General features: G+C 42.3%; 1 protein-coding gene across 2 annotated transcripts in view; it reads left to right on the top strand.

Annotated features, from left to right (window-relative positions):
- Positions 1-15,824: 15,824 nt before the first annotated feature.
- The window catches only part of FAM13A (family with sequence similarity 13 member A), a 128,954-nt gene continuing 122,040 nt past the window's right edge, over positions 15,825-22,738 (top strand). For both annotated transcript variants that reach the window (XM_034064602.1, XM_034064601.1), the window contains exons 1-3: positions 15,825-15,914; positions 18,317-18,506; positions 20,199-20,408. In XM_034064602.1, coding sequence (XP_033920493.1) covers positions 20,201-20,408 — 208 coding nt within the window. In that variant the 5' untranslated portion in view covers positions 15,825-15,914; positions 18,317-18,506; positions 20,199-20,200. The remainder of the gene's footprint in view (positions 15,915-18,316; positions 18,507-20,198; positions 20,409-22,738) is intronic.

Below are 22,738 nucleotides of genomic sequence, written 5' to 3'. Positions count from 1 at the left end.
TCCAGAAAGCCAACTGTATCCTGAGCTGCATAAAAAGGAGCATGACCAGCAGGTCAAAGGAGGTGATCCTGCCCTTTGTGAGACATCACTTGGAGTATTGTGTTCAGTTCTGGTGTCCTCAACATAAAAAGGACATGGAACTGTTAGAACAAGTCCAGAGGAGGGTCACGAGGATGCTCAGGGGGCTGGAACACCTCCAGTATGAAGACAGGCTGAGAAAGTTGGGGCTGTTCAGCCTGGAGAAGAGAAGGCTGCATGGAGACTTCATAGCAGCTCTCCAGTATCTGAAGGGGACCTATAAGGATGCTGGGGAGGGACTCTTCATTAGGGACTGCAGCAATAGGACAAGGGGTAATGGGTTCAAACGTAATCAGGGGAAGCTTAGATCAGATGTAAAGAAAAAATTCTTTACTGTAAGGGTGGTGAGGCACTGGAATGGGTTGTCCAAGGAAGCTGTGAATGCTCCATCCTTGGAGGTGTTTAAGGCCAGGTTGAACAGAATATCTGTGATTCTGTGATATGGTTTAGTGGGAGGTGTCCCTGTCCATGGCAAGGGGATTGGAACTAGATGATCTTAAGGTCCTTTCCAACCCAAACCATTCTGTGATTCTATAATTCCACAGCTGTTGGGCAGCAGTACAGCAACACGCATGAATTATCCCTTTGCTGTCAACAGCATTACTCATGTGCTCATGTACTCAAAGTTAAGCACATATTTAAAAGCTTTGGGAAATGGGCCTTTAATTTCCATCAATGTGAAATGCTTGAAACACAATCTGCTGCTATTTAAATCTTGTCTAGACATCTACAGAGTACAGAATTGTACACACTCAAAGATTAATTTAAAGAATTGCTGCTAGAAAGGCAAATGATAGAAAATATAGAATCGCTAAGAGTGATGATTCTAAGGAGGACTAGTAGACCAGACTAATGCTGTCTCGCTTGGTATATGTTCTGCAAAGGCGGATGTATTTGTCTGGATACATTTGAAAAAGGGCTACATAAAGCCTGAGACAGATCTTCAAATGCAGAAGATTTAAGATACACAGAAAAAAACTTAAATTCACCTCAGCTCTGAGCACATCTTTTCCACAGATAAGGACTTGCTTTTCATAGGCATGCTGACAATTTCAAGCCTTGTTTTTTTGGGGCCTCAGATGTTTTTCTCTAAGCCTGGTAACACAAAGCATACCCCTGAGTATCTTGATTAGTGTGCCAGTCCAGCATCCTTAGAGATACTTCTCTGTCTGTATTTTTGTCCATTCCTTCATTAGCCTCTTTGTGAGGAAACATGGCTCTTGATTGCAATGACACCTTTGTACAGGGCAGGAAAGGATTTTAGCTGGTTCCTGTAAATATGACTGATCTGGGAGTCAGAAATGAGTGTTTTCAACTTTGTGATACTGCTGATGTAATTTCATTTCTCAGGGTGGAAGACATGCCTTTGTAAACTGTTACTAGCAAGAGCTGTGTCTTTGCACAGTCTCTGCCCCACTGGGAACCACAGCTTTTGCCTCATCTACTACTTTGAGAGTAATAACGGACAATTATTGTAACAGGAACAAGGTCACAAGTCCCCATTTTGATAAGCAAGAGAGCACCTACCATTTGCCAATGGGGTAAGTAATGCTACCTTCTGAGAACAGCACTTCCCAAGAGATTATAGAGATGACAGCCTGACCACAAGTGGTTAAGGGCTCTCTTGTAAAACTGAGACATTAGTTCAACTTAGATTAGCCCTGACAGATTCTGACCTGGCTGTTTGCATCCTTCTTCCTGAAATTTTCTTTGAAGTCTCAGTAAAAATTGGTATAACAACGCTTTGCTACTCAGCATCAGTTTGCTATCTTCTGTCTCCTCTTTGGAGCAGGTCTCTGGGCACACACAAAACAGCAAATGCAATGAGGTCGAACACAACCTGACACACAAATGCAGTGGATTTCTTTGCAAGTGCTCTGAGGTTTCTTAAGATGAGGAATATTAGGAAAATACAAGTGCTTAATATTGTTCATCTAGATATACTTGACTAAAGCATTAGCAGTGCTCTCAATAGCACCATCTACTGCCTTCAGGACAGTAGGATACAAGTTCTACATTATAAATATTGGAGATGACTAGTGGAATGAGAAGAGAGAATCTAAAGAGGTTGCTTTCCTCACCTCCTGGCAGCAGTGGTGCTGGAGAGCCACTGCATCCTTCTGGTTCACAACACAAGTAACCTCCTGGAAGCAGTATGGCAAATCTGTCAGTGCTTTGCAGATTTGTTTTCAAGCTATTGGGGCCCTCTTTCCAGGTGCATGTCACCAAAGCATCCTATCTGAATTAGCAAAAAATACCAGGAATACTATTTCTTCCAGCCCTTTGCCAAGTCAGTCTTTAAACCCATCATCATGACATTCTCTACGAACAATCCGCTGTGTCTGCCTCTCTGCAAGGTACTGCAATGTGATTTCCTTTCTTTCCTCACCAAGATAGATGCTGTGGATGCTCTTGCACCTTCCTCTGGAGACTAAGCTAGCCAAGGGAACACAGATAGAGAGACACTGATATGGCTGACCCAAACTAAAATCATGAGCTCATATAGGCCATTGTGGGTTTTATTAACCATACAATGCACATGTTTAAACAGGAGACCATAACAGTACACTATCTGAACAGCTGCCTGAGTATTAGGGATAACAAGGTCTCTGTTCTTTGCACAGGTCAGATTAATGGTGGTCTGGATATGATGCAATCTTTAATTTCTTTTCCTCTCTTGGGATACCATAAATCTTTGGATATCTTGGCTCTGCAGAGCCATAATCCGTTGTGTAGTCTGTGAAGAAAGAGCTCTATCCCAAAGTGGGTGTTATAGAGATTCCTAGATGCCCCAGCCCTACCCCTGTGATTTAATTATGGAAAACAACCACCTTATTAGCCACTCCCTCTTGTCAAAAGGAACAAGATAAGTTTGTTCCTTTTGTTTAGCCTTTTTGTGTGGTTCCAGGACAGGATGTCTCACTTAGAAATCTAGGGTTTTATTTTAAAAGCAGTTAAATTTCTCATGATGTTGGCAGTTGCTCTCCAGCATTCACAGAGTCACTGCTATGCCCCAGGGAACTGAGAGGGGGAAAAAAATCGTAAGCAAGGAAACAGAATAATCAGAAATGGCCAGCATCAATGTGGGAATAAGGAGTACCAGGGGAAAAAAGCAGTAGTTTCCAGTACTGCAGCGCCAAGGCCAACTGGGATATGGACATAGATTTTAAAGGGGAGTCTCTAGTATCTCCAAATGGGGGAACCATGCCTACCAACCACACATGAGGGCATGAAAAATACCTCGGCTAGCTGTAGGTACTTAATGTCTCTGGTGATCCTCATCATCTCCAGACCCTGGCAGAAAACAACAACTGGTTCAGCAGTGACTGCAGTTAGGGAGCAAGTGCTGGGATGGGATGAACAGAGAGGTTGTGCCATCATGCTCCTGTGGCTGAATCTTTTTCAGCAAGTAAGCCAGCCTGATAGCCTGGCATAATGCTTAGGGTCTGACACTTAGCAAGAAAAATCAAAACGTTCTTTGTGATAAATTACCATGTGATTCTCTGGAGAAAAATATTGTGTGATCATGTCATTAAGGGCTGTATAATGGTGCATTTTCCTTGGGGTCAAGTTAAAACTGTACAGACAGCCCTCATTATAGCTCCTCCTCAGTTCTGAGTGGCTATTTAGATTAAACAGTGTTCTTCTGCTGCAGCATTTGGGGGTGTTCTATAAATTTATGCCACAACAAAGTAAGTGACAGCAGTTTAAAGATCTGCTCACCAGAAAAGTAAAACTGAAAAAACAAACCCAACCAAAAATCCACAAACAAAAAAGCAGTTGAACGTATCAATAGTGGCTGGATTTGAAGATTAGATATCTTCACAGCTAATACCGAACAGGAGAAAAAAAGAAATCCAAGTGCTTACAAGATATTCAGGACCGTGTCTGAATATTAATTATGGAGCTGACTTAAAAACTGAGATGTTTCCATAGGATGCTTCTATTGTCTTAATTGTAGTAATGGTCTTATGGGGAAGTAATGTTGCTGTGAACAAGCACCTTAGTCCTTGGGAAGGTCAATTAAGCAGCTAACCCGTGATGCAACATTGCTAAAACATTGACAAGTGCTTGTGGAGTATTTCAGTGCTGCTAATCACTGCGGAAGCACTTAGGCATTCACTGCACGTAACAGGAGGCAATTTTGCTATTGACTAGTTCATGGGCTTAGTGAGACTTCACCTCCCTTGTTTCCCCATGCTACACCTCCCTTTCTCCCCATCAGTGTACACGGCATGTTTTTCAGTTCAGTGACTTTCTCCAGCCCCCATGCTGCTGTCTTGCCAGGCCATTAATCATAACTGCATCTAATTGGAATTCTTTTGGGACCTGTTGGCCTTTGTGCCATTAATTTCACTGCCCATGAATCAGGGTGGCTTGAAAAAAGGGGATTTCCCCCTGTGGCCCTGAGCTGGCAAAGCACTCGTGCCCCTCTCCTCAGGAGAAGGTGTGCTTACAGTGCCCTGATGGGTGCCTGTTTCTATCTATTGCCAACCTCAGTAAAAATCAACAGCAAAGATCAGCCTGGTTAGTGCAAGGCAAACTCCAGGCTCCTTCTTCATACTCCTGCAGAGGTGAAAATGTCTCCAGCCCATTGGCAATGACTTGTAAGTTTTCTTTGAGACTCCCTGTGCTGATAGTGAGGAAGGATCTCTTTTCCACCCCATTCAGAATAGTGGAAAAGAAAGGTGTTGTTTGAGTAGGAGAAGAATAGAGAGTGGGTTGTGCAAGCCGGTGAGGTTGGACAGGTGAGGACATGCACCATCATCGGCTATGTTCTGTAATCCAGTATGAAAAGAATTACTAGCAAGTAGTTGCAGCAGACAATGAGTTAGAGACCTGTGAAAATAACTTTGTTTCTGCTTTTTCCTCTTCCAAATCCTCACCTTCCCCTAACAGGACTCATCAAGGCAGATCCCAAGGAGCTGAGCAGCAGTGAGGTCCTTCAGCAAGTAGTGAATGTCACTGCTGCATCCCTATGGTGGTTATCATACACCTCTGTACGCTGTGTTGGCTTTTTAGTGTTGGTTTAGTATTCACAGTGCTGGAACTGCAGGGTTATATGCATCTAACAGGGTACTTGAATTCACACTTTCAGGAGCAGAATTCTTTGGAGAATCTAAACTCCCCTGCAATTCCATCCCTGTCTTCAAAAACTGGTCTAGTACCACCAAGAATGGGTATCCTTTGAGAATTAAGTACTGAGTTGAAATTCCTGTCCAACTGCCCATGGTTGTGTGGTGTTCTGGGTGGGTGATGGGTAGCAGTAGCTGCCTTCTGGGGAGCCACAGCCATGTGTGGCCACTGCTTTGGGTGTTCACAGGGCATACTCCTTCTCCCTAAGTTTGCAAATGAAGCATATAGAGGCCTTGCTGGAAGGACACTTCAGAATCTGTCAATAGCTTCACTGTGAAATGGGGAATGTGCTCCTTTCCTGTCACAGTGAATACAACTATTCAGTGAAAGTGGGCTTTATAGTTGCCGTGCCTGAAGCTGACAACTGTGCATCTACATCCAAGATACGTTATTTCTGCTGACCTTGGCTGGTGCCTGTATGATCCTCAATAAACCTCTGGGCTGTGAAACATAAGCAGAATTATCTGTGCCTGAAGATTTTCTGTCTCCACTGAGGACAGGCACAGCAAGTAGCAACAACCCCTGTTGCTTTATGTTCTCTTTTATAGGCAAGGGTGCTGCAACTCCAAATCATTAGGCACTGTGTGGGAGTGATACAGTAAAAGTGATCTTACAGCCTCTTCGAGCTAGTACAGGCACTAAATCAGCTGGCAACTACAGCAGGAAAAGAAGGCTGGGGTGGGGTGGGGGGGAGGAAGCTAAGGGTAAATCAGAGTAGTCAATCACATTGGACTCAGACCTGTGCACGTCCATTTTCTGTTCAGCCAGGCTCTGACAAGCAAAGATGCACTGGGGGAGAGCTGCTGCCTTCACTGCTTCCCACAAGAATTCCTCTGTGTGAAGAATTCTCTTTCATTCTATAACAGGAAGCACACTCTGTGTGTGTGTGTGTGTGTGTGTGTGCGTGCACTGGTATGCCTTTTTTGACTAGCTGACATAGCAAAAAAGCTGGGTTGCAACCCAGAATTATGCACTGTGCTTGGAACTCCTGAGCTGTGGGCAATATGAGATCAAGAAATGAGTCTGAAATCTGTGGCTGAGCACTCCCTGCGCATCTTCCTGATAATCAGCTTTTTAAAAGCTGCATGAAAGAGCTGAATCCTGTGCAAACTCATGCCTGTTGAGCTGCATTTCCAAGACACTTGTAGGGTGGAAAAAATGTGGAAGACCTGTCCGAGGATGCATCTTCTCCAGAAAGAAAATTTGTTATTCTAGCTGGCTCTGATATTCAGAACCTTGTGTGACTCACAGATGAGTGAGCAGGGAAGTAGAATGCTGCAGTGCATAAAACTTCATTTTTTTCTGAACCAGAATAATCTTGTAATGGAATCATTAACAAACAGGCTCTTCAATCCCAGTTTTTCTCTGTTTGGAAAAGAATTACTTTTCAAATAATTACATGGTTTTTACTATAGCTTGGGTTCCTGAAATACCTCCTGGTTTGTCTGATTCAACTCTTGTCTGATCTATTTCAAGCAATAATTTTAATATTATTTATTGTTTTACCTCTTAATTAAGCTTTATTCCATTCAGAGCTTGTGCATTGCAAAGTCATGTTTGAGTTTTCTGTGGTTTACATTGTTGCAGTACTCCTTGCTCCAGCCTGGCTGCTCTCCGGGTCATCCTTTATTTGTCTGTCTTGCCAGTGGTTTTTGGCACTGAAGAAACAAGGAGGCAAGGCCGTTACCCAAGGGGTTTACAGTCCAAGCAGATGTTAACACCCGGGCTTCTTGAAAATTTCCAGATGGACTACTTTTCAGTGGAAAACAGCTTCTTGATTAAATGAGCATGCTTGTGGAACATGTCTGTTCCCCACGGATAAGTTCTCTTTTGCTGAAAAAGGGAAAGTCCCAAACTCAGGGAAAAAAAGTATTTGGAAACTCATTTCCTGTAAAGCAATGTGACCCGGGGTTGTTATGTCATGTGTCTTTCCTTATTGAGCCTCCCATTGGACCATGGACAGATAAAAATCCAATAGGTCCCTAGTGCTGCTTCCGGCTGCATCAGCATCCCCACTACCCAGTCCACCTTTCAGACTAGTTAGGCTTCTTGCCTTTACTCCTCCATCCAAAAAGCTGCTCCAGAACATCATTAGGTTTTAAATATTTTTATTATTTCTAGCCTAAAATTATTCACTAGCCATATAAGCCAGTTTGGCTTTGTGTTAATGTTATTCCATACATTACAGCTCTCTCCTCTCTCTGGTGTTTACCTCTACTATATTGTGCCAGTAAACAATCATATTTGATTTCATTCTTCATTTTGCAACATCAAACTAATTTTCTTCTCCCTATTTCATCCTCCTAGCTCTTTTCTGCACTTGTCTTAATTTAAATTAATCTTTTCATGAAGCAGGACTGAACACAGTAATGCAGCTGATGCTTACACTTGTGCCTTAAACAGTACTTAAACAGTAGACCTGATACCATTTTGATTCAGCTGAAAATACACTCCACACAATCCTAAGATTTTCACTAGGGTTCCTTATCATATAACAGCCAAAGCACATCTTTGACTTCCAGCTAAAGCGATTGATGGGAGCAGCAGTCATCTGGCCAAGAACAAGAAATGAGATGTGTTGGGGGAATTTAAGAGTTGAAATATTTTGTTTTCAGCCAAAATGGCATGTGCTAACCAAGATCTCTCCTTGGTACTAGCTTTCAGAGCAATGAACAAGCCCAGTAAAGAAATCTGTAAAAGGTGGACAAAATCAGATTTCCAAAACTTGCCTCTGGCACAACTCTGAGTTTTGCTTGGCTCCAGGATGCACAATTACCAGCTGGAACAGGTAAGTCAATGGTTTTGCTACAGTTGCTTTTTAAGGCCATTTGTGTGGGCTTCAGATGGCATACTAACTTTTACAGTAAATCAACTTGGCAAATGCCATTCATTCTCAAAGTGCTTATTTTACACACTTGATAAATGACTGGTAAATTAAAAATACAAGTAAAAACAATTCATGGGGCAACAACAGCCAATATAAGATCTTCCTTCTTGCCCTCTGCAGAGCAGCTGAGTAGCCACAGTAAGGCCTCAGATCTTTACTATGAAGCTTGACTTACACTCTTTTGCGGGCAATGACAAATTCCTGATAGATCAGAGATTCCTAAAGCAAGTTCGGATTTAACACAAGTGTTACATGTTTGCACCACAGTGCAAATTCTTTCAAGTGATTTTCATCTCCAGTGCCCGAATACTGGTTTGTTGGATTCTCTGCCCATACAAATTAATAGACAGGATCCTTTAGCAGTATCAGATGTGGCTCTCTGCAGTCCAGTACTTGGAGATATTTTTTGTTATTTACACAGACTTGTGTTTTCAAGACAACAGTAAAAACCACCACATGTGTAGAAGTATTATTTAGGCCCAGCCCACAGATTTCTCTCCTTTTGATTGTGCTTCACTTTACCAAGCACTAAAAGATGTATGACTTTTGTTGCTTCTTCGGCTTGGCTCTATGATTCACAGCCTCTTCTGAGGCAGCATTTGCAATGTTCAAAGACAGTAAGAACAAAGTTTTCTGGCTAATAGAAGCTCATAGACATGGTCCACTCTGGGTAAGACTCCACAGTATTTTGAGTTGGCAGACATGTGCGAGTAATTTTTTCCCCCAGTTACACTTGAAAGGGGGTGAATAACTGTAATTTCCCAGCTGGTGCCTCAACTTTGAGGCCATCAAGTACAATTGCAACAGCCAGGGCAAAGGTCTTGTGCTTTGTGGCTACATTTCCCTCATTGCAAAAACCTCAGCAAAGAAAATTTATAACTTTGGTAGACTTTTGAGGGGCTTTGAGCATTAGTTGTGTCAGCAAAATCAGGGTTGTCTCTAGGGATGCTGGGAAGTATCTTCTTTGAAGGGAAAGGCTTTTACATCTGTAGTGCAGTGAGGCAATAGAAAACAGAAGGTTACTGAAGAGTAGAAAATCCTGACTGCTGTGAGTAGCCAGCCCTCCTGCCTTCTGTTGTTTTTGCTGACAGCCATCTCCTGGGCAGGCAACAGTGGGGACGTAGCTGCCAGCTTTGCCTGAGAAAAGGCTGTGAGGTGAAGCTGACACTCACAGGGAATTTCCAGGGAAAAAAAATTAACCTAGTCTTCTGCATGTATCTGGCCATTGAGAAATAACATTGTAAAATTAAATATTGGACAGAACATGCTTTCCTAAATGAAAAGGAAAACCAAAACAAACAAAAGTACTGAATGCTTCTGATATGCTCTTCATTGTGAAAATGTAACGTCATGTAATCATTAGTGTTGGCTCTCACTATAACCTCTGGTAACTAGAAACTGTCTGAAGAGAGAAATAGCGTGCATACAAACTTCGTAACAAGGTTGTCTGTACAACCTGAGTATGCAAGCCCCAGTCCAGAAGGTATGTAAATATAACACTAGTTTCTCAAGAAAGTGTCTTCCTGAAAAATGGTCCCAATACCTGTTCTGATCTTCACAGAGCCCACACCTCTTACCTCCAGTTTTACTTGTAGTCCTAATCCAAAACTTACCAATAGCCTATGAAATTATATATATACTTAAGCTCAGGTGTTCCCTTGTTAAATAGGGTCGAGAAGAGGATGTTGTTCATAAAGTATGGCAAACAGGTTTCTTAAACTGTCACAGTGCTGACCCTTTCTACACCAATTTAAAGAAAAACTGAAATGGATTTTAGTTGAGATTTTTAGAAACAACTTACTCTTTCTTTTTTTATTTTTTTTTTTCCTTCTGACCAAGACAGGGCCCCTCTTACTGAAGTGGCAGGAGAACTGGAGGCAGGGGGCCCGGTGTGAGACTAGAAACTGCATGACAGCAGCTACCGAGCCAAGAGGACATGCCTTATGCATCCCTGCTGGTTGGTTGGTTGATTGTGAAACTGTGGTTACCCTAGGCCACGAAGTAGAGCTTTCTTTTGCTCTCTCGCAAGCATTCTCTCTTGCCACAAGATGGGGATATAAGCACGGGTTTAGGGCAGGTATGAAACGGCTTCTTCCCCTGCAGGTATCTCCATGGTCCTTGCCCACTCAGGGACCCGCTTAAATTGCTCTTGCTTAGAGCATGCATGCTGGCAATATAGATTAATTAATAAATAATAGCTGGTGGTCTTCTCTGCTGTTATTTGAGGGATGCTTGGGTCTGAAACAATACTGTTTCTTATCTTTGCTGAAATCAAAACATCTCTGTGATGTAGTTGGCCATAAAACATTTCAGGTCCTTGCAACTGTATGTCAAATTTTGAATCATTGCCACAATAGTAAGAGGCAAATCTCTCTCTAAAAATATCTATGTGAATTTATGTCACTAAGTAGAAATTAGTGAGCTAATGATTAGTCAGCTAATAGCTGACTATTGATTTAGTCTGTTAAATCAATCCTAAACTTACATAAGCTGCTTTATTTTTTGTTTTCAACTTGAAGAGTCATCAAATGCCTACAGATGTTCTGTCTCAAGTGGCTAAGGAGAAAATTCCAGGCTAAAATGTGGCTGCAACAGGCCCTTGCCCTGCAGGTCTGATGTTTAGCTGGCAGTGGTTAGCAGTTTGGCTGAAATGAGTAACAGGCTGTTTCATAACATAGCAATGTGCAGCCCCTGAAAGGCCTTGGTAGAAAATATCATGTCACATATATATTTGCTTTATGTTGCTGCAATGAAGCTTTCCATCCCTTCTGAGGTAAGGGCAAGGGTTTAGTATACTCAGCCATTCCTTTAGCCAGCATTTTCTTAGACCTAGCACACATGCAGGGGATTGAAAGGCACCTGAGTGTTCAAAATCCATCTTTCATCGTGCATGTTATGAGGTATTACATCCTTTCATCACCAACTTGAAACCACTGGTCTCTGTGAATAGCTCTAATCACTCTCACAGGTCTGATCTAGGATGCAGGAGCTCTACAGAGATCAAATGCTGAAGTGCTGTGATAAAATTTGTGTTTACAGTTATCTGTAGGGGAAAGAAAGCAAATAGGGAAATGAGAGGAAGAAAATTAAGCTTCACATATCAGAAGCCATGTGCTTTAAAATCTCCCTTTCCTCTCCCCTCTGCTTCCCCTCACCCCATGCAAGGTAGCCATGTATTTCCTTACAAAAGCAAATAAACAAAAAACTACATTATTTTTAGCTATTTAAAGATGTTTAATCTGTTGACAAGAACAACATCCTGGGGAAAGTCATCTTTCTTTTGACTCGAAAAGAGAGTCCATTTTGTTCTAATGGCAGGAAATGCAAAGATACACAGAAAGCTGATCAATTTGGAGCTGGCAGGGAAGAAGGCAGCAATTTGCCCAGCTGCTTGTAGAAGTTAGTTATTTGTTTGTTTATTTGTATTCATTTTGTGTTCTCCAGTGCTGGCTCCCGGAGGAGCAGGAGCCCTGCTGCTAGCTCTGACCACTGCCAGGCTGAGCCCAAGTGTTGACACCCAAGTGCCAGCCTCTGCACATTTTTCTTTGTAAGGCAGGCGTGGGCTGTGTTATTGAGGAGTGAAGTCCTCAGAGGCAGTTTGGCTGTCAGGCGGCATTTAGGCAGAAATTGTGTAACACACTTTCTTTCTGCTTTTAGCCTCCTACATACATTTAACAACCACCATGATTTTTAGTATGACTAAAGCTAATTGCTGTGATATAGTTTTGGTTTGGGGAGGGGGCGACATATCTGTGTTGTGCTACAAGCTGGGGTGGCAGCAGCAGCAGTACTCCTGTTCCTGGTACTCATGCTGTTTTAAAAATGTAGCTTTCCCTGGATCGCAACCTAAATTATCACACAGTCTGCAATGGTACTGTTTCTCAGCACAGCTGAATTACTTAGATCACCAAACACTCAAATGTCAAAGTCTTGCACAGGCATGTTTAACTTTGTAATTAGATAGGCCTGAAGAAGCCTGGTATTATTTCAAATAATTTTGAATAATACTGTAATTAGTATGACTGTCTCCATCTCATTGATTCAGTAGGCTGGTAACCCTGCTGCTTAAGTATACATTCATTTTGTACTCACCTATTTGATAGCTGTTAGGTTTTCCTTGGTTCCTTATACTTATAGCTGTATTCTACTGAGCCAAACTAGTTCAGTAATACTCAATTCTTCACATAAGTGTCTTGATCAAAGTGAACTCAAGGTCAGGCTGGACACGGCCTTAAGCAACCTGATCTAGTAGAAGGAGTCCCTGCCTATGGCAGGGGGTTGTAGCTAGAGGATCTTAAGGTCCTTTCCAACTCAAACCATTCTATGAATCACATGTTTTGCATTGCTCGTATTGTTTGTTTTGTTTTGTTGTTTGTTTGGGATATTTTTGTTTGGTTTTAGGGATTTTTTTTTAAGAAGAAAAGTTGTCTTGTCACTGATTTTTGGATGAGAAGCTCCAGTTAGTTACACAGTGATAAGAGAAGCCTGTCAGCAAGATGCACTGGTCTGGCAGTTTCCAGCTGCTCTTGCATACTTCTTGATTTGTTTCCTCCTTTCACCTGAAGCTGTCATGTCTCACACCATACTGGCCACTGGAGTATGCCCCACATTTATGCCTGGCCTTCCCATGAGTGCCCAGGAAGGTGACGGCACATATCCTGTGGCTGGCTATGTAGGCTAGCCAGGAGAGTACAGAGTAACATTCAAGGACAGCAGACCTGACAGCAGACATTTACTTCACAGCAGCCTGTTTTTACGTGGGCTGTTTCAAAACTGAATTCTGATGTCACAGTGGAAATTGTGAATAATAGTCAGGTTAAAGCAACATAATGCATAGTAGAAATAACAGATTATTCATAGAATTGGTGTGAGGAAGTTCCTTTGAACTTTTAACACTACCCCAGCTGTTCTTGCCCTCTGGGAATGTTTCAACATCTGAGGTTAACTTATTTGTTAGTTAAACTAACTAGTTAAACTGAGGTTTACTTATTTGTAAACAAATAGAAGGGAAAAAATAAATTTTATTTTCCTTTCTTGATTAATTGCATGGTTTTATTAGCCTGTCCTTTGCAGTGCATTTGCACTAGCCTTAGCTGTTACGTGGAATTAGAGAGTAGATGATGGAGGCATCTCAGCCAGAGAATATATTCTGTGGTGCCCCTCCCTCCCCCCAAGAGGTAGACATGTCAAAAAGTCATCAAGTGCTTCTTGCACACAGATGTCAACAGTGTAGCTGAGACTACAGGAAACAGCTGCGTGACTAAAGGTAGGTAGGTATGGCATGTCATAAAAGCGAGTGATACTCAATTTGTGGGTCTCAAAGACTTCTCACCCGTCTTTCACAATGCATCTGCTCTGATTTGAATTCTCATGATTCCAGACATTTTCATGACAAGTTGCATCAGTATTCATGCTGCAGTTGTACTGCCCATGCAGTCTAAAATTCCTCAGAAGTAGAAAAGAGAGAGTTTTTTGATGCAGCACCTTAATCAAAGAACATGAAATAGCATAATGGGGATCTTATACATAGGTGTGCATTTTTGTTGTTGTGTTTTGGGAGTTTTTTGTTTCTCTGTGATAGGCATGTCTGCTTCTCATTTTTTGTTTTCTAAGGGGTTTTCTGAATTGCTTATGGAAGAATAGTGGAGGTTTCCTTAGTAGGGTGTAACCTACAGTCAAATACCATAGCTTGTGTTCACTGTTTTCTGTGATTTTGCCCAAAGTACATACTGGTGTTCCCCATTCATCACACCTTTCTTTGGAACACTCATCCTGTAGGGCAGTGGTTCAGTGACAGGAGAGGAGAAAGATCAGGATATACAGAAACATGTCTCTCTGGGAAGGGTGGAAAGTGTAGGAAGGAATCCACTTACTTATGAGCTGGGATTAAGGAAAAGTTTGGGTAAATCTTACTCTGCCCTGCACAGGGAAAGCAGGGGTGTTGATCCAGAAAAGTCACAAGGAGATAAAGGCATTGAGGAAGTTTCAGTCTGGTTTCCATTCTTCTGCCATGCAGGAGATGAGTATGCTGGCCTTCAGCTCCAAGACTTTAAGCAAGTACAGAAGTGTCTTTATTAACTCAGAGAAAACTTACCAGCATGTCATAGCCTCAAGTGCTCTGGTGACTTAATAGAATTGTGACTTTCCCACTAATAATAGCTGTGGTGGAAACATACTGTACTCCAGCCATAATACTGGCCCTGAGGCTGCTGCCACTACTGCTTGTTTTCTTATAGAACAGTCTTGCTCTTTATAGAATGACAATGTACCTGCTGCCTCTCAACATGTATTTATAAATACCTTAATGCTATAGCTGCTGTTCACTGCAGGTTTATGTCTGAACTCTTTACCCCTCAAGTCCCAGGGAGTTGCAGTTTCTCATCACTCACTTAGTTTGAAGCATGCCACTGAGTTATACTGTAAAGCTGCAATCAGGGCTAAGAAGAGGAGACCTGTATATGATTTATGTGAAAAGCATGTTGGAGGCTTACACTAAAGAGGGAAATAGAGGAGGAGGAGTGTGTTACATCAGATCACCTTGAAAATCTCATAGTGGACTTAAAAGGAAACTTCAGTGCCATAGTTTTAACTCTCTGCTGTAAACTTGGAGGCTGAGGAAGTAGTCGTTTTTGGTCATACCAGTTTAGTGAGGAGAACAAAAACTGTATATGAAGGAAATTCTGATTACAGTACTTAATAAATTGTGAATGTAAACTCAAACCTGCAGCTACTATTTTCCCTCTCATGAGAGCTCAATAAGATGTTTTTCTGCCTCCCTTTTTCTCTCCTTTGGCCCTGAACCAGAGGTGGGTGTTTGAGAGGCATTTTCCAAAGACCTTCTACCTCATGCTAAGCAATGCCCCCATCTTAGCTGATACAGAAATAAACGTGTGTGTATGTGCTCTTCTTACACAAAGAAGGGTAAAGCATCTGAAACACCCACAACTCCACAATTCTGTTAAGTGCTTTAAATCCCTAGGACAAACACCGTTACCACCCTGTAGTGACCTGGAGGGGGGCGCTGGGGGAATGAATTCCTCTTCCCTTGGCTGCCATGAGGTGTCTTGCTGGCAGTCCCTGGCTGTGTGAGATATCTTCCCCTCCTTTTTTCGCTTTAACCTTTCTCTCATTTTACCGCCACATCCCTAGATGGAAAACCATAGGGAAGGGGGTAGGGGTATGTTTACACGACTTCACGTTTTCTGAACTCAGGCCAAATGTCACACCACATGGTGCTCTCTGCTGCGCCCTGGCACGTCCGGCTGTGCCAGGAGGCTTCCCTGGCACTGGCGTTTTATTTTGCCTCCTTAACTTCACTCCGTGCCACGCTGGCCGGCTCTGTTAACCTTTAAGTGTGCGAGGGCGAGACTCACTGGCGATTTCCACCACAGCCCTGCCAAAGTTACTTGGCTGAGAGCGGGTTTTGTGGTGACCTTTCCAGTGGTGGCCAGGTTCTGATCGAGCCCAGACTCTCACACAAGCAAAATGCCTCCTCTCCCCGCTCGGCACCGAGCTGCCGCTGCCGCCTGCCAGCTCCCCGGTGACGCAGGGGTCTTGCCTCTGGCCTGTCACTAACGTGAGGCATTCCTGAGGGAGATCCCTCCCGCCGAGCCCTCCCGACTCCCGCGAGAGGGGCCAGGGCAGGCCCTGCTCCCCCGCAGGCCGCAGGGGCGGGCCGGCGGGGCGGTGCGCTGAGGCCGGGCCTCCTGCCTTGAGGGGGCCGCCGGGCCCAACCGAGGCGGGTGCTCAGGGAGAGCTGCGGGAGCCGGCCCAGCCGCCAGCCGGCATGGGGGCCGGGGCGCTGGCCATACGCGTGAGTAGGGGTTGGGCGGGCGGGACGGGCCGGGGCGGCTGCCAGGGGAGCGGGCGGTTACTGCCGCCCTCCCCGGGGTTCCCTGTGAGGAGGGGGGAAGAGGAGAGGGGCCGGCCTGGGCCCGGCGCCTTCTTCGTCTCAGGCTCTTTCCTTCTCCCTTTTCGGCAGCTGCGGCTCCTTTAGGAAAAAGTGAAGATTAATCGAGGCGATTCAAAGCATTTTTTTCTCCCCTTTTTTTAACATTTTTTCAGCTCTGTATTATTCCTTCTGTTAAGGTTGTTGGATGAGTGGAAAAAGTGCGTCCCCATGGCTTATAAATAGCTTTTCTCAACTCCAGTAGTGTGTCTGGGTGGCACTTTGCAGATGAATTCTTGGTGATCAGTAACAGTTGCACTACTATTTGGTCAAATTTTCCCTGCATAAAATCCGGACTTCCATCTGTAAGATCGTATAACATTGACCTCTTTGTTTCGGAGCTGTTTTGAGGGGGTGATTTAGTTTTGATTTTGGTTAGATGCATATTTTAGATAACTGCGTAACTGTTTTGTTCCTAGTTAGTGCATCGTCTCCAGATCGTGAAAGAGGCTCAAATATTCCCTTTGCTGTGCCTGTGGACATGGGAAATGTCTCTTGGTTCTCTTGTAATTCTAAATTGTGAGTTTCCCCCAGAAAATCCAGCTCTGTTACTCAGGCTTTCAAATGCTTTCAAACAGAAACAGGCTGGAAACCTGTAGCTGAGTAAGAGTGTGAGGCTAATTGGAGACCTTAATTGGAAAAGCTCTCCAAGCATCACAGCTGCTCAGGAACTGCTTGAAGGACTTTTGCTGTCTTCTGAGTTTAACCCAGGCTACGTGATTTTTGCCTTGGCATGTGTCTGCCTGGAGAGAAAATAATATATTATTCATTTAATCCTGAATGGGAGCATCTGTTTTTAAAACAGATGTGGTATTTAGTAAGTTAGTAAAATTTTAGTTCAAACACTGGTGTGTGTACTGTTTATTGTAAATATTTATAAGGTGATTACAATAATGCCGATTTTATTTATATATGGCAGTTCTGTTTCACAAATAATAAGACATATTTATGATATTTATACAAGCAACATCTTTCGTAAAGATCAGATAAGTGTTGCATAGGACCTGCGATTATAGAACACACATGAGCTCCAAAGAACTGTGGTTGATGGGAAAAACACCACAAAGTGAGTGAACCACTGGATTCTTTTATATCTGAAAGGACAGTCGTGCTTAATAGCAGCATCAGTGAAGATGTTCATGTTGCCTACAGGCTGCAGTAAAAATGCCACGTCACATATGAAGAGATGTATACCTTGCCAAAATCCACCTGGTGTACTCAGGCACCAAGATTTAGGCAAGAGTCTGAGCACTTCTTTATGTTACTATACAGTATTCTCTATGTGTAAGGTTTCTGCTACCTGTTTGTTAATAGAACACAGCAGGAGCAAATTCATTTTTAAGCAGCATGCTAACAGTGGACTCCTTAAATAAACAGATTGAACTGCATGGTAGCAGCGGGCCCTTGTTCTTGCAGTGTGATGTCAGAAATGTGAGGAAATTCATCAATGGACAAACGTGCCAAGTTAGATTCTTACCTATTATTGATCTTGCATATTAATCCTATATTATGTTATCCCCTTGGATATTGACTACATATCCCCTTGGGTTGTATTGGCTACACTCATGTTTTGTTTGTCACCACAACCCAGCATTTGAGAGAATATTGTGCCTCCAGAAGAACCTATGGAATGTGTACAGTAAAGGGTTTATCGTGGCGTGTTTTTTCCACCCCTCTTATTATGTGTGATTAGTTTACATAGTCCCTTTCCAACCTTAAAACTTCAGTAATTAAATTTCAGACTTGGCAGACACTTTCATAAAGATCCATCTCACATGACAGTTGCCAAAATTAATCCCTAGGGAACAGCATCTGGAAGAAAGGTGCAATGAACCTTCCCTGGAGTATTCTCTCAGTCTCTTGACTGGCATCCTGGAGACAACCTGTACTAATTGTGGTGTGTTGGGACTTTACATGTTTGTGTGTGTCTGGTTGCTTTTGTAACCAATGTGAACTGCATGGATTTCAACAGCAGCCTCCTGCGATTCCCAATTACTTGTTACTCTAGTAACAAGTTCCCATACAAAGGTGTGTCATTCTCCCTTAGCTAGACTCCTTACACTCTTTCCTGTACATTTTCTATTTTTTTCTCGGTTAAATTTTTGTATTCCTACTTCACAGAGTATTTTCTGTGTGTTAAAAGGAAGTTAAGGCCAAAACCATATTCTGGAGCATAGAATCCAGTTTTGACAGGTGTGCTTATTTTTGACTATGAAACCTTCTTAAGCAAATGTGACTAATGCACTTCTTTCTTCTGCTCCTTTAAGCAAAGCAAATCGGCTGTGAGATTGAAGGAGGACATGAAAAAGATAGCCGCATTTCCACTGAACAAGCAGAAGGACACAAACTGTCCCAAGGTGTTTGGAGTGAGTCTTCTGGAGCTCCAGCAGCAGGGGCTGAGCAAGAATGGCATTCCAATAGTTGTGTGAAATATAGTCGAGTACCTCACTCAGCATGGTAGGCCTAATGGAGTCACTTTTGCTTAGCAGCAGTCTATATAAAACTCTTCAAAGGAAGGAATACATTTTGTTTTGTGGTGCAGGGGCTAAGTAAGGTTGTGGCACTAACCACAGGCAAATAACATTACTATATGTGGTTTGCTTCTTTTTCTTTCTGCCTTGATGCTGAATTTACTTCTTTACTAGGGTGTTTATAAAGGTAATGTACAGTGTTATGAAGCAGCACACTCTCACAACAAGATGTTCAGTCTATAAATGGAATGAATTTGTGAATGTTTGTGTAATTTTCTAGTTGCAAAACATTTGTCTTTCTGACAATGAGAAGATATAAATATATATATAGGGAGATACTCACGTGCGTGGACACACCCCATCAGATAACATTACTGAATACATGTTCTTACAAGTTTTCAGACAGATTCCGGTTATTATTAGTCCCCTTAGGGAAGTAGGCAGCCAATTCTTACCTTACGCTTAGCGCTGCAGCAATGAGAATCATTGTTGAGATGCAGTGTTTTCTGGTGCCCTCAAGATGGCAGTACAGAATACCACATAAGAACACATTTTGTTGTGAATACAGGCATGTAAGCAGTATCTTTTATTAGTCAAGTCAAATGCCTGAGTGCTTGTCCATTTATTCTTTTTTTTCCTTTACTAAATCAGTTTGTCATCTTGTCCAATAAACTGGATTGTTTCTCTGTACAAGCACTGCTGCATCAGTATTGATTTCTTGGATTGGAAGTGTTCTGTCAGGCAGCTGTTGTGATGTCTGTCTGAACTGATGAAAACCATATATATTTTGATCCCTTCAGTGTTATTCTTCTTCTGAAGAATAAGCAGGTCTATAAACACAGTATTAGAAAAGGCAGGATTTTTGTCATAAAGGTATTCTAGAGAAAAATTAATGTACTGGACTCAATTTTAGGCACTTTACTGAAAGTTTTGAATCTCAGCATGTGTCTAGAAAGTGATGTTTGGTACTGTATGATTCACCTGGCTTCCTCCATGGACACCTCCTTCCTTTTATATCTCCTTCACTCAGTGAAGGTGTCTGGGGTGGGGCATCTGGCCTGAAGTGATTGATACCTTTTCTTTTTTATTGTGAAATACTGTGGGCTTTGTGCTGTCCAAAATACACATTTGTTCACTGTGATTTTCTGCTATCATAAAGTTGCAGTGTTCATTATGGAGTTACTGCTGCAGTCAGCACATACTCAGATGGTTTTACTTTGTGATGGTCACAGGTAAAAGATGAAGTTGGGAGTAGTTGTGTGTGAATTTGGCAGAGGCCGCTCAAGGTAATGGATGCTTTCAAAAGTGAAACAATTGAGCTGTTTTGTGAAATCTGGACCCTTTTCTGTTGAAATATATGAATGCAAAATGCAGCTGTCTCAATTGATTTCTGCATGGTGTGACGTTACAGCAATACCACTGAGTTCCGTAATCTCTCAAAAAGTATCCCAGACCTCAAGATCTAATCATTAGTATTTGTTAATTATCATAGTCCAACTACTTGTCTAGAGTGGGTAAGGGGTTTCTGGGGTGACAACATTACTTTTTTAAACTGTGTTGTATTAATTGCCCTCCTTTGTATTACTACAAGTCTATTATTCACACTAGAATATCTGTTTCATCATATCACTGTGATGTCTTCATTCAGATTAGTCTTGTATGCAATATATAATTACAGGTATGACGCAGGAAGGCCTCTTCAGGGTAAATGGCAGCATGAAAATGGTAGAACAGTTGCGTCTGCAATACGAGCGTGGAGAAGAGGTGGAACTTGTTAAAGATGGTGATGTGTACTCAGCAGCCAGTCTGTTGAAATTATTTTTGAGAGAATTGCCAGATGGGATTATCACCTCTGCCTTACATCCCAGGTTCATTCAGCTTTACCAGGGTAAGTGACAAGTAAAATCTCCATCCTTCAATGTGCTTTCTTTTGGATAATTGGTTATGCAGTGAGCAATGCTCTCTGTTTCTTAGTTTATCTACTTAGTTCTGCATTTCTTTTGACTTTAGCTCTCACTGGCTCCGAGAATGCTCACTGATGTGCAGTTCTCTTACAAGAGAATTCAGTTTGGTAATGTCTGGACTATTAATGATTTTCTAATCCAGTTACATCTGCAGAATATAAACCAAAATGATTGGCTAGTTTCTTTGAGCAAGCTTGTAGACAATAGCTGCAAACTCTTTAGGACACAGGTTTGCTTCTGGTTTGCTAGGATGATTTCTGTAAATTTCATTCTAATGGTCTCTGGAAAGTTACAACAACTTCATCTGCTACTGCAATTGAATATCCAATAGGCCCGAAACATACATTGTCTAAGTTTCTGCTTCTCGCTGAGTAATGTGATTGCCCATAAAAAAAATGAGCTACTTTGCAAGTAACAGCAAACTTTACCCTTTACTCATTCCCCGTTATAGCACCTGGAAGACTTATTTTTCCTTTGTCCCCCCTACCCCTCCCCTTCAAGTGGTGGATCAACCATAGGAAAGAACATCACTTCTGCTTTGGAAAATTGAAACATGCACAACTGTCTATCAGTTCTAACTGTTCTCTATGTAATTCACCTGCATGAGGCAGTCTGTGGTGGTGTTATGTGGAATAGGTGGTGGTTTGCCCTGTTCCTTGACCATGTGGATCAGTGACAGTTCTTTTCTCTTGCTGCAGGCAGTCGATGATGCTTCTTGCTGTCTTCCTAAGAAGCTGCAAAGTGAGTGGATAGATGTTACTGAAGATGTGCATTGTACAGTAAAGCAGGCAAATGCGATGCATGATTCAGAGGAGGGTTGTGTGCTCTGATGTGCATCTCTAGTGGAAGATGGTGCAAAGTTCTCATACTCTTGTCCTGAGGCCTCCCTTCTGCTTTTCTTGCCTGCAGTGATGAAGTTTAGCCATTGCCTGGAAGAGGGAGAGCTTGGCTGTGGGGGGGGGGGGGGGGGGGGGTTCCCTGTTTGGGGCTGTACAGACTGTTGAGGTGCACTGGAGAAGAGCTCTGTGCCTTCCCCTGAGTGGAGGCATTTCAGTTGTAATCAGGTTGCATGTAGGCTGTGTAAAATACCTTCCTCCTTTAGTGAGGTTGTCTGGGGCCCAGGGATAGAGTTCAGGAAGTCTTGTGTGGAAGGTAGTGATGTTTTAGAAAGTCCCTTTTTACTGGCAATTGCTGTGCTTTCTTTGAGTTCTTTCAGATTTCACCAGGTCTGACTTATGAGCTGTATTTAATTATGTTCTTTCTCATAAATCACTCTTTAAGTGGAAATTTTGTTTGTTGCACCTTTGTTGTTCTACATCCCTGTCCCCACAAAAGTCAAATTGGTGTATTGTACCAGGAACTACTGATGTTCTTTGGGAAGAGTGCTGTTTGTGGTAAGTTTTATTAATTCCTGCTTCCACAGGATGTGCAAAATCTCCCCAGTACTTTCTATGGAAATGAGAGAGATACCTTATTATCAGTTAGCAGATTTACCTACAAAGCTTTCTTGTTTCAGATAAAGTTGCTTGTGTAAATTATGAAGCCAGCTCTACAAAAGTCAGCCTGACTGTGACATGTCTTCATAGCTAAGTTTGCCTGTATTGCACATTAAGCTGCAGTTACAATACTGTTATAATTTTGATCAGGAAAAAATAATATTTAAAAATGCCATATTGTCTGATATGGCAAGGGGAAGGCTTTTGTGAAGTTTGAAGAAAACTGAGGGGGTTTTCATGCCCTAGAAAATACAGCATAAATGAGTTACTATGAAAGGCGCTGGTAACTTTTGTCAGGTTCAGATCATCTTAAGTGGTAGTTGGGCCTTTGCTTACAGTTAAATGACCAACCAGCTGTGCATGATTGGAGGAGTAATCTGTTCACTTATCAAAGTATGTACAAGGGTATTTGCTGCAAAATGGTACCAAGGAAGTGCATGCCTGAGTATTCTTTTTGTAAGCTATGATGTAGGTCAAGCTGTTTCTGAGCTAACTGGTTATTAAAAAATAACTTTGAATCTGGAGTCACTTTGCTGCACGTTGACAGCAAAAGCAATTGCAAGGTTTGCCCCAGCCTCTGTATTCCCTCCTGTTGAAGCTTTGCGTGGAAAATATTTTTTTAAGATTATGCTAGAGTTGCATTGGAATATTTTCAGTGACATCAGCGTTTTTTTAAGCCAGCTGAGATCTTGGCCTGAGAACAACACACAATATTTCACTTCCTATAAAAATTTTTACGGAGCGATTTATCTAGTTAA

This window comes from Melopsittacus undulatus, chromosome 7 (assembly GCF_012275295.1).
Source record: "Melopsittacus undulatus isolate bMelUnd1 chromosome 7, bMelUnd1.mat.Z, whole genome shotgun sequence".
In the NCBI taxonomy this organism is placed as follows: Eukaryota; Metazoa; Chordata; class Aves; order Psittaciformes; family Psittaculidae; genus Melopsittacus; species Melopsittacus undulatus.
This window is presented reverse-complemented; position numbering and strand designations above follow the sequence as displayed.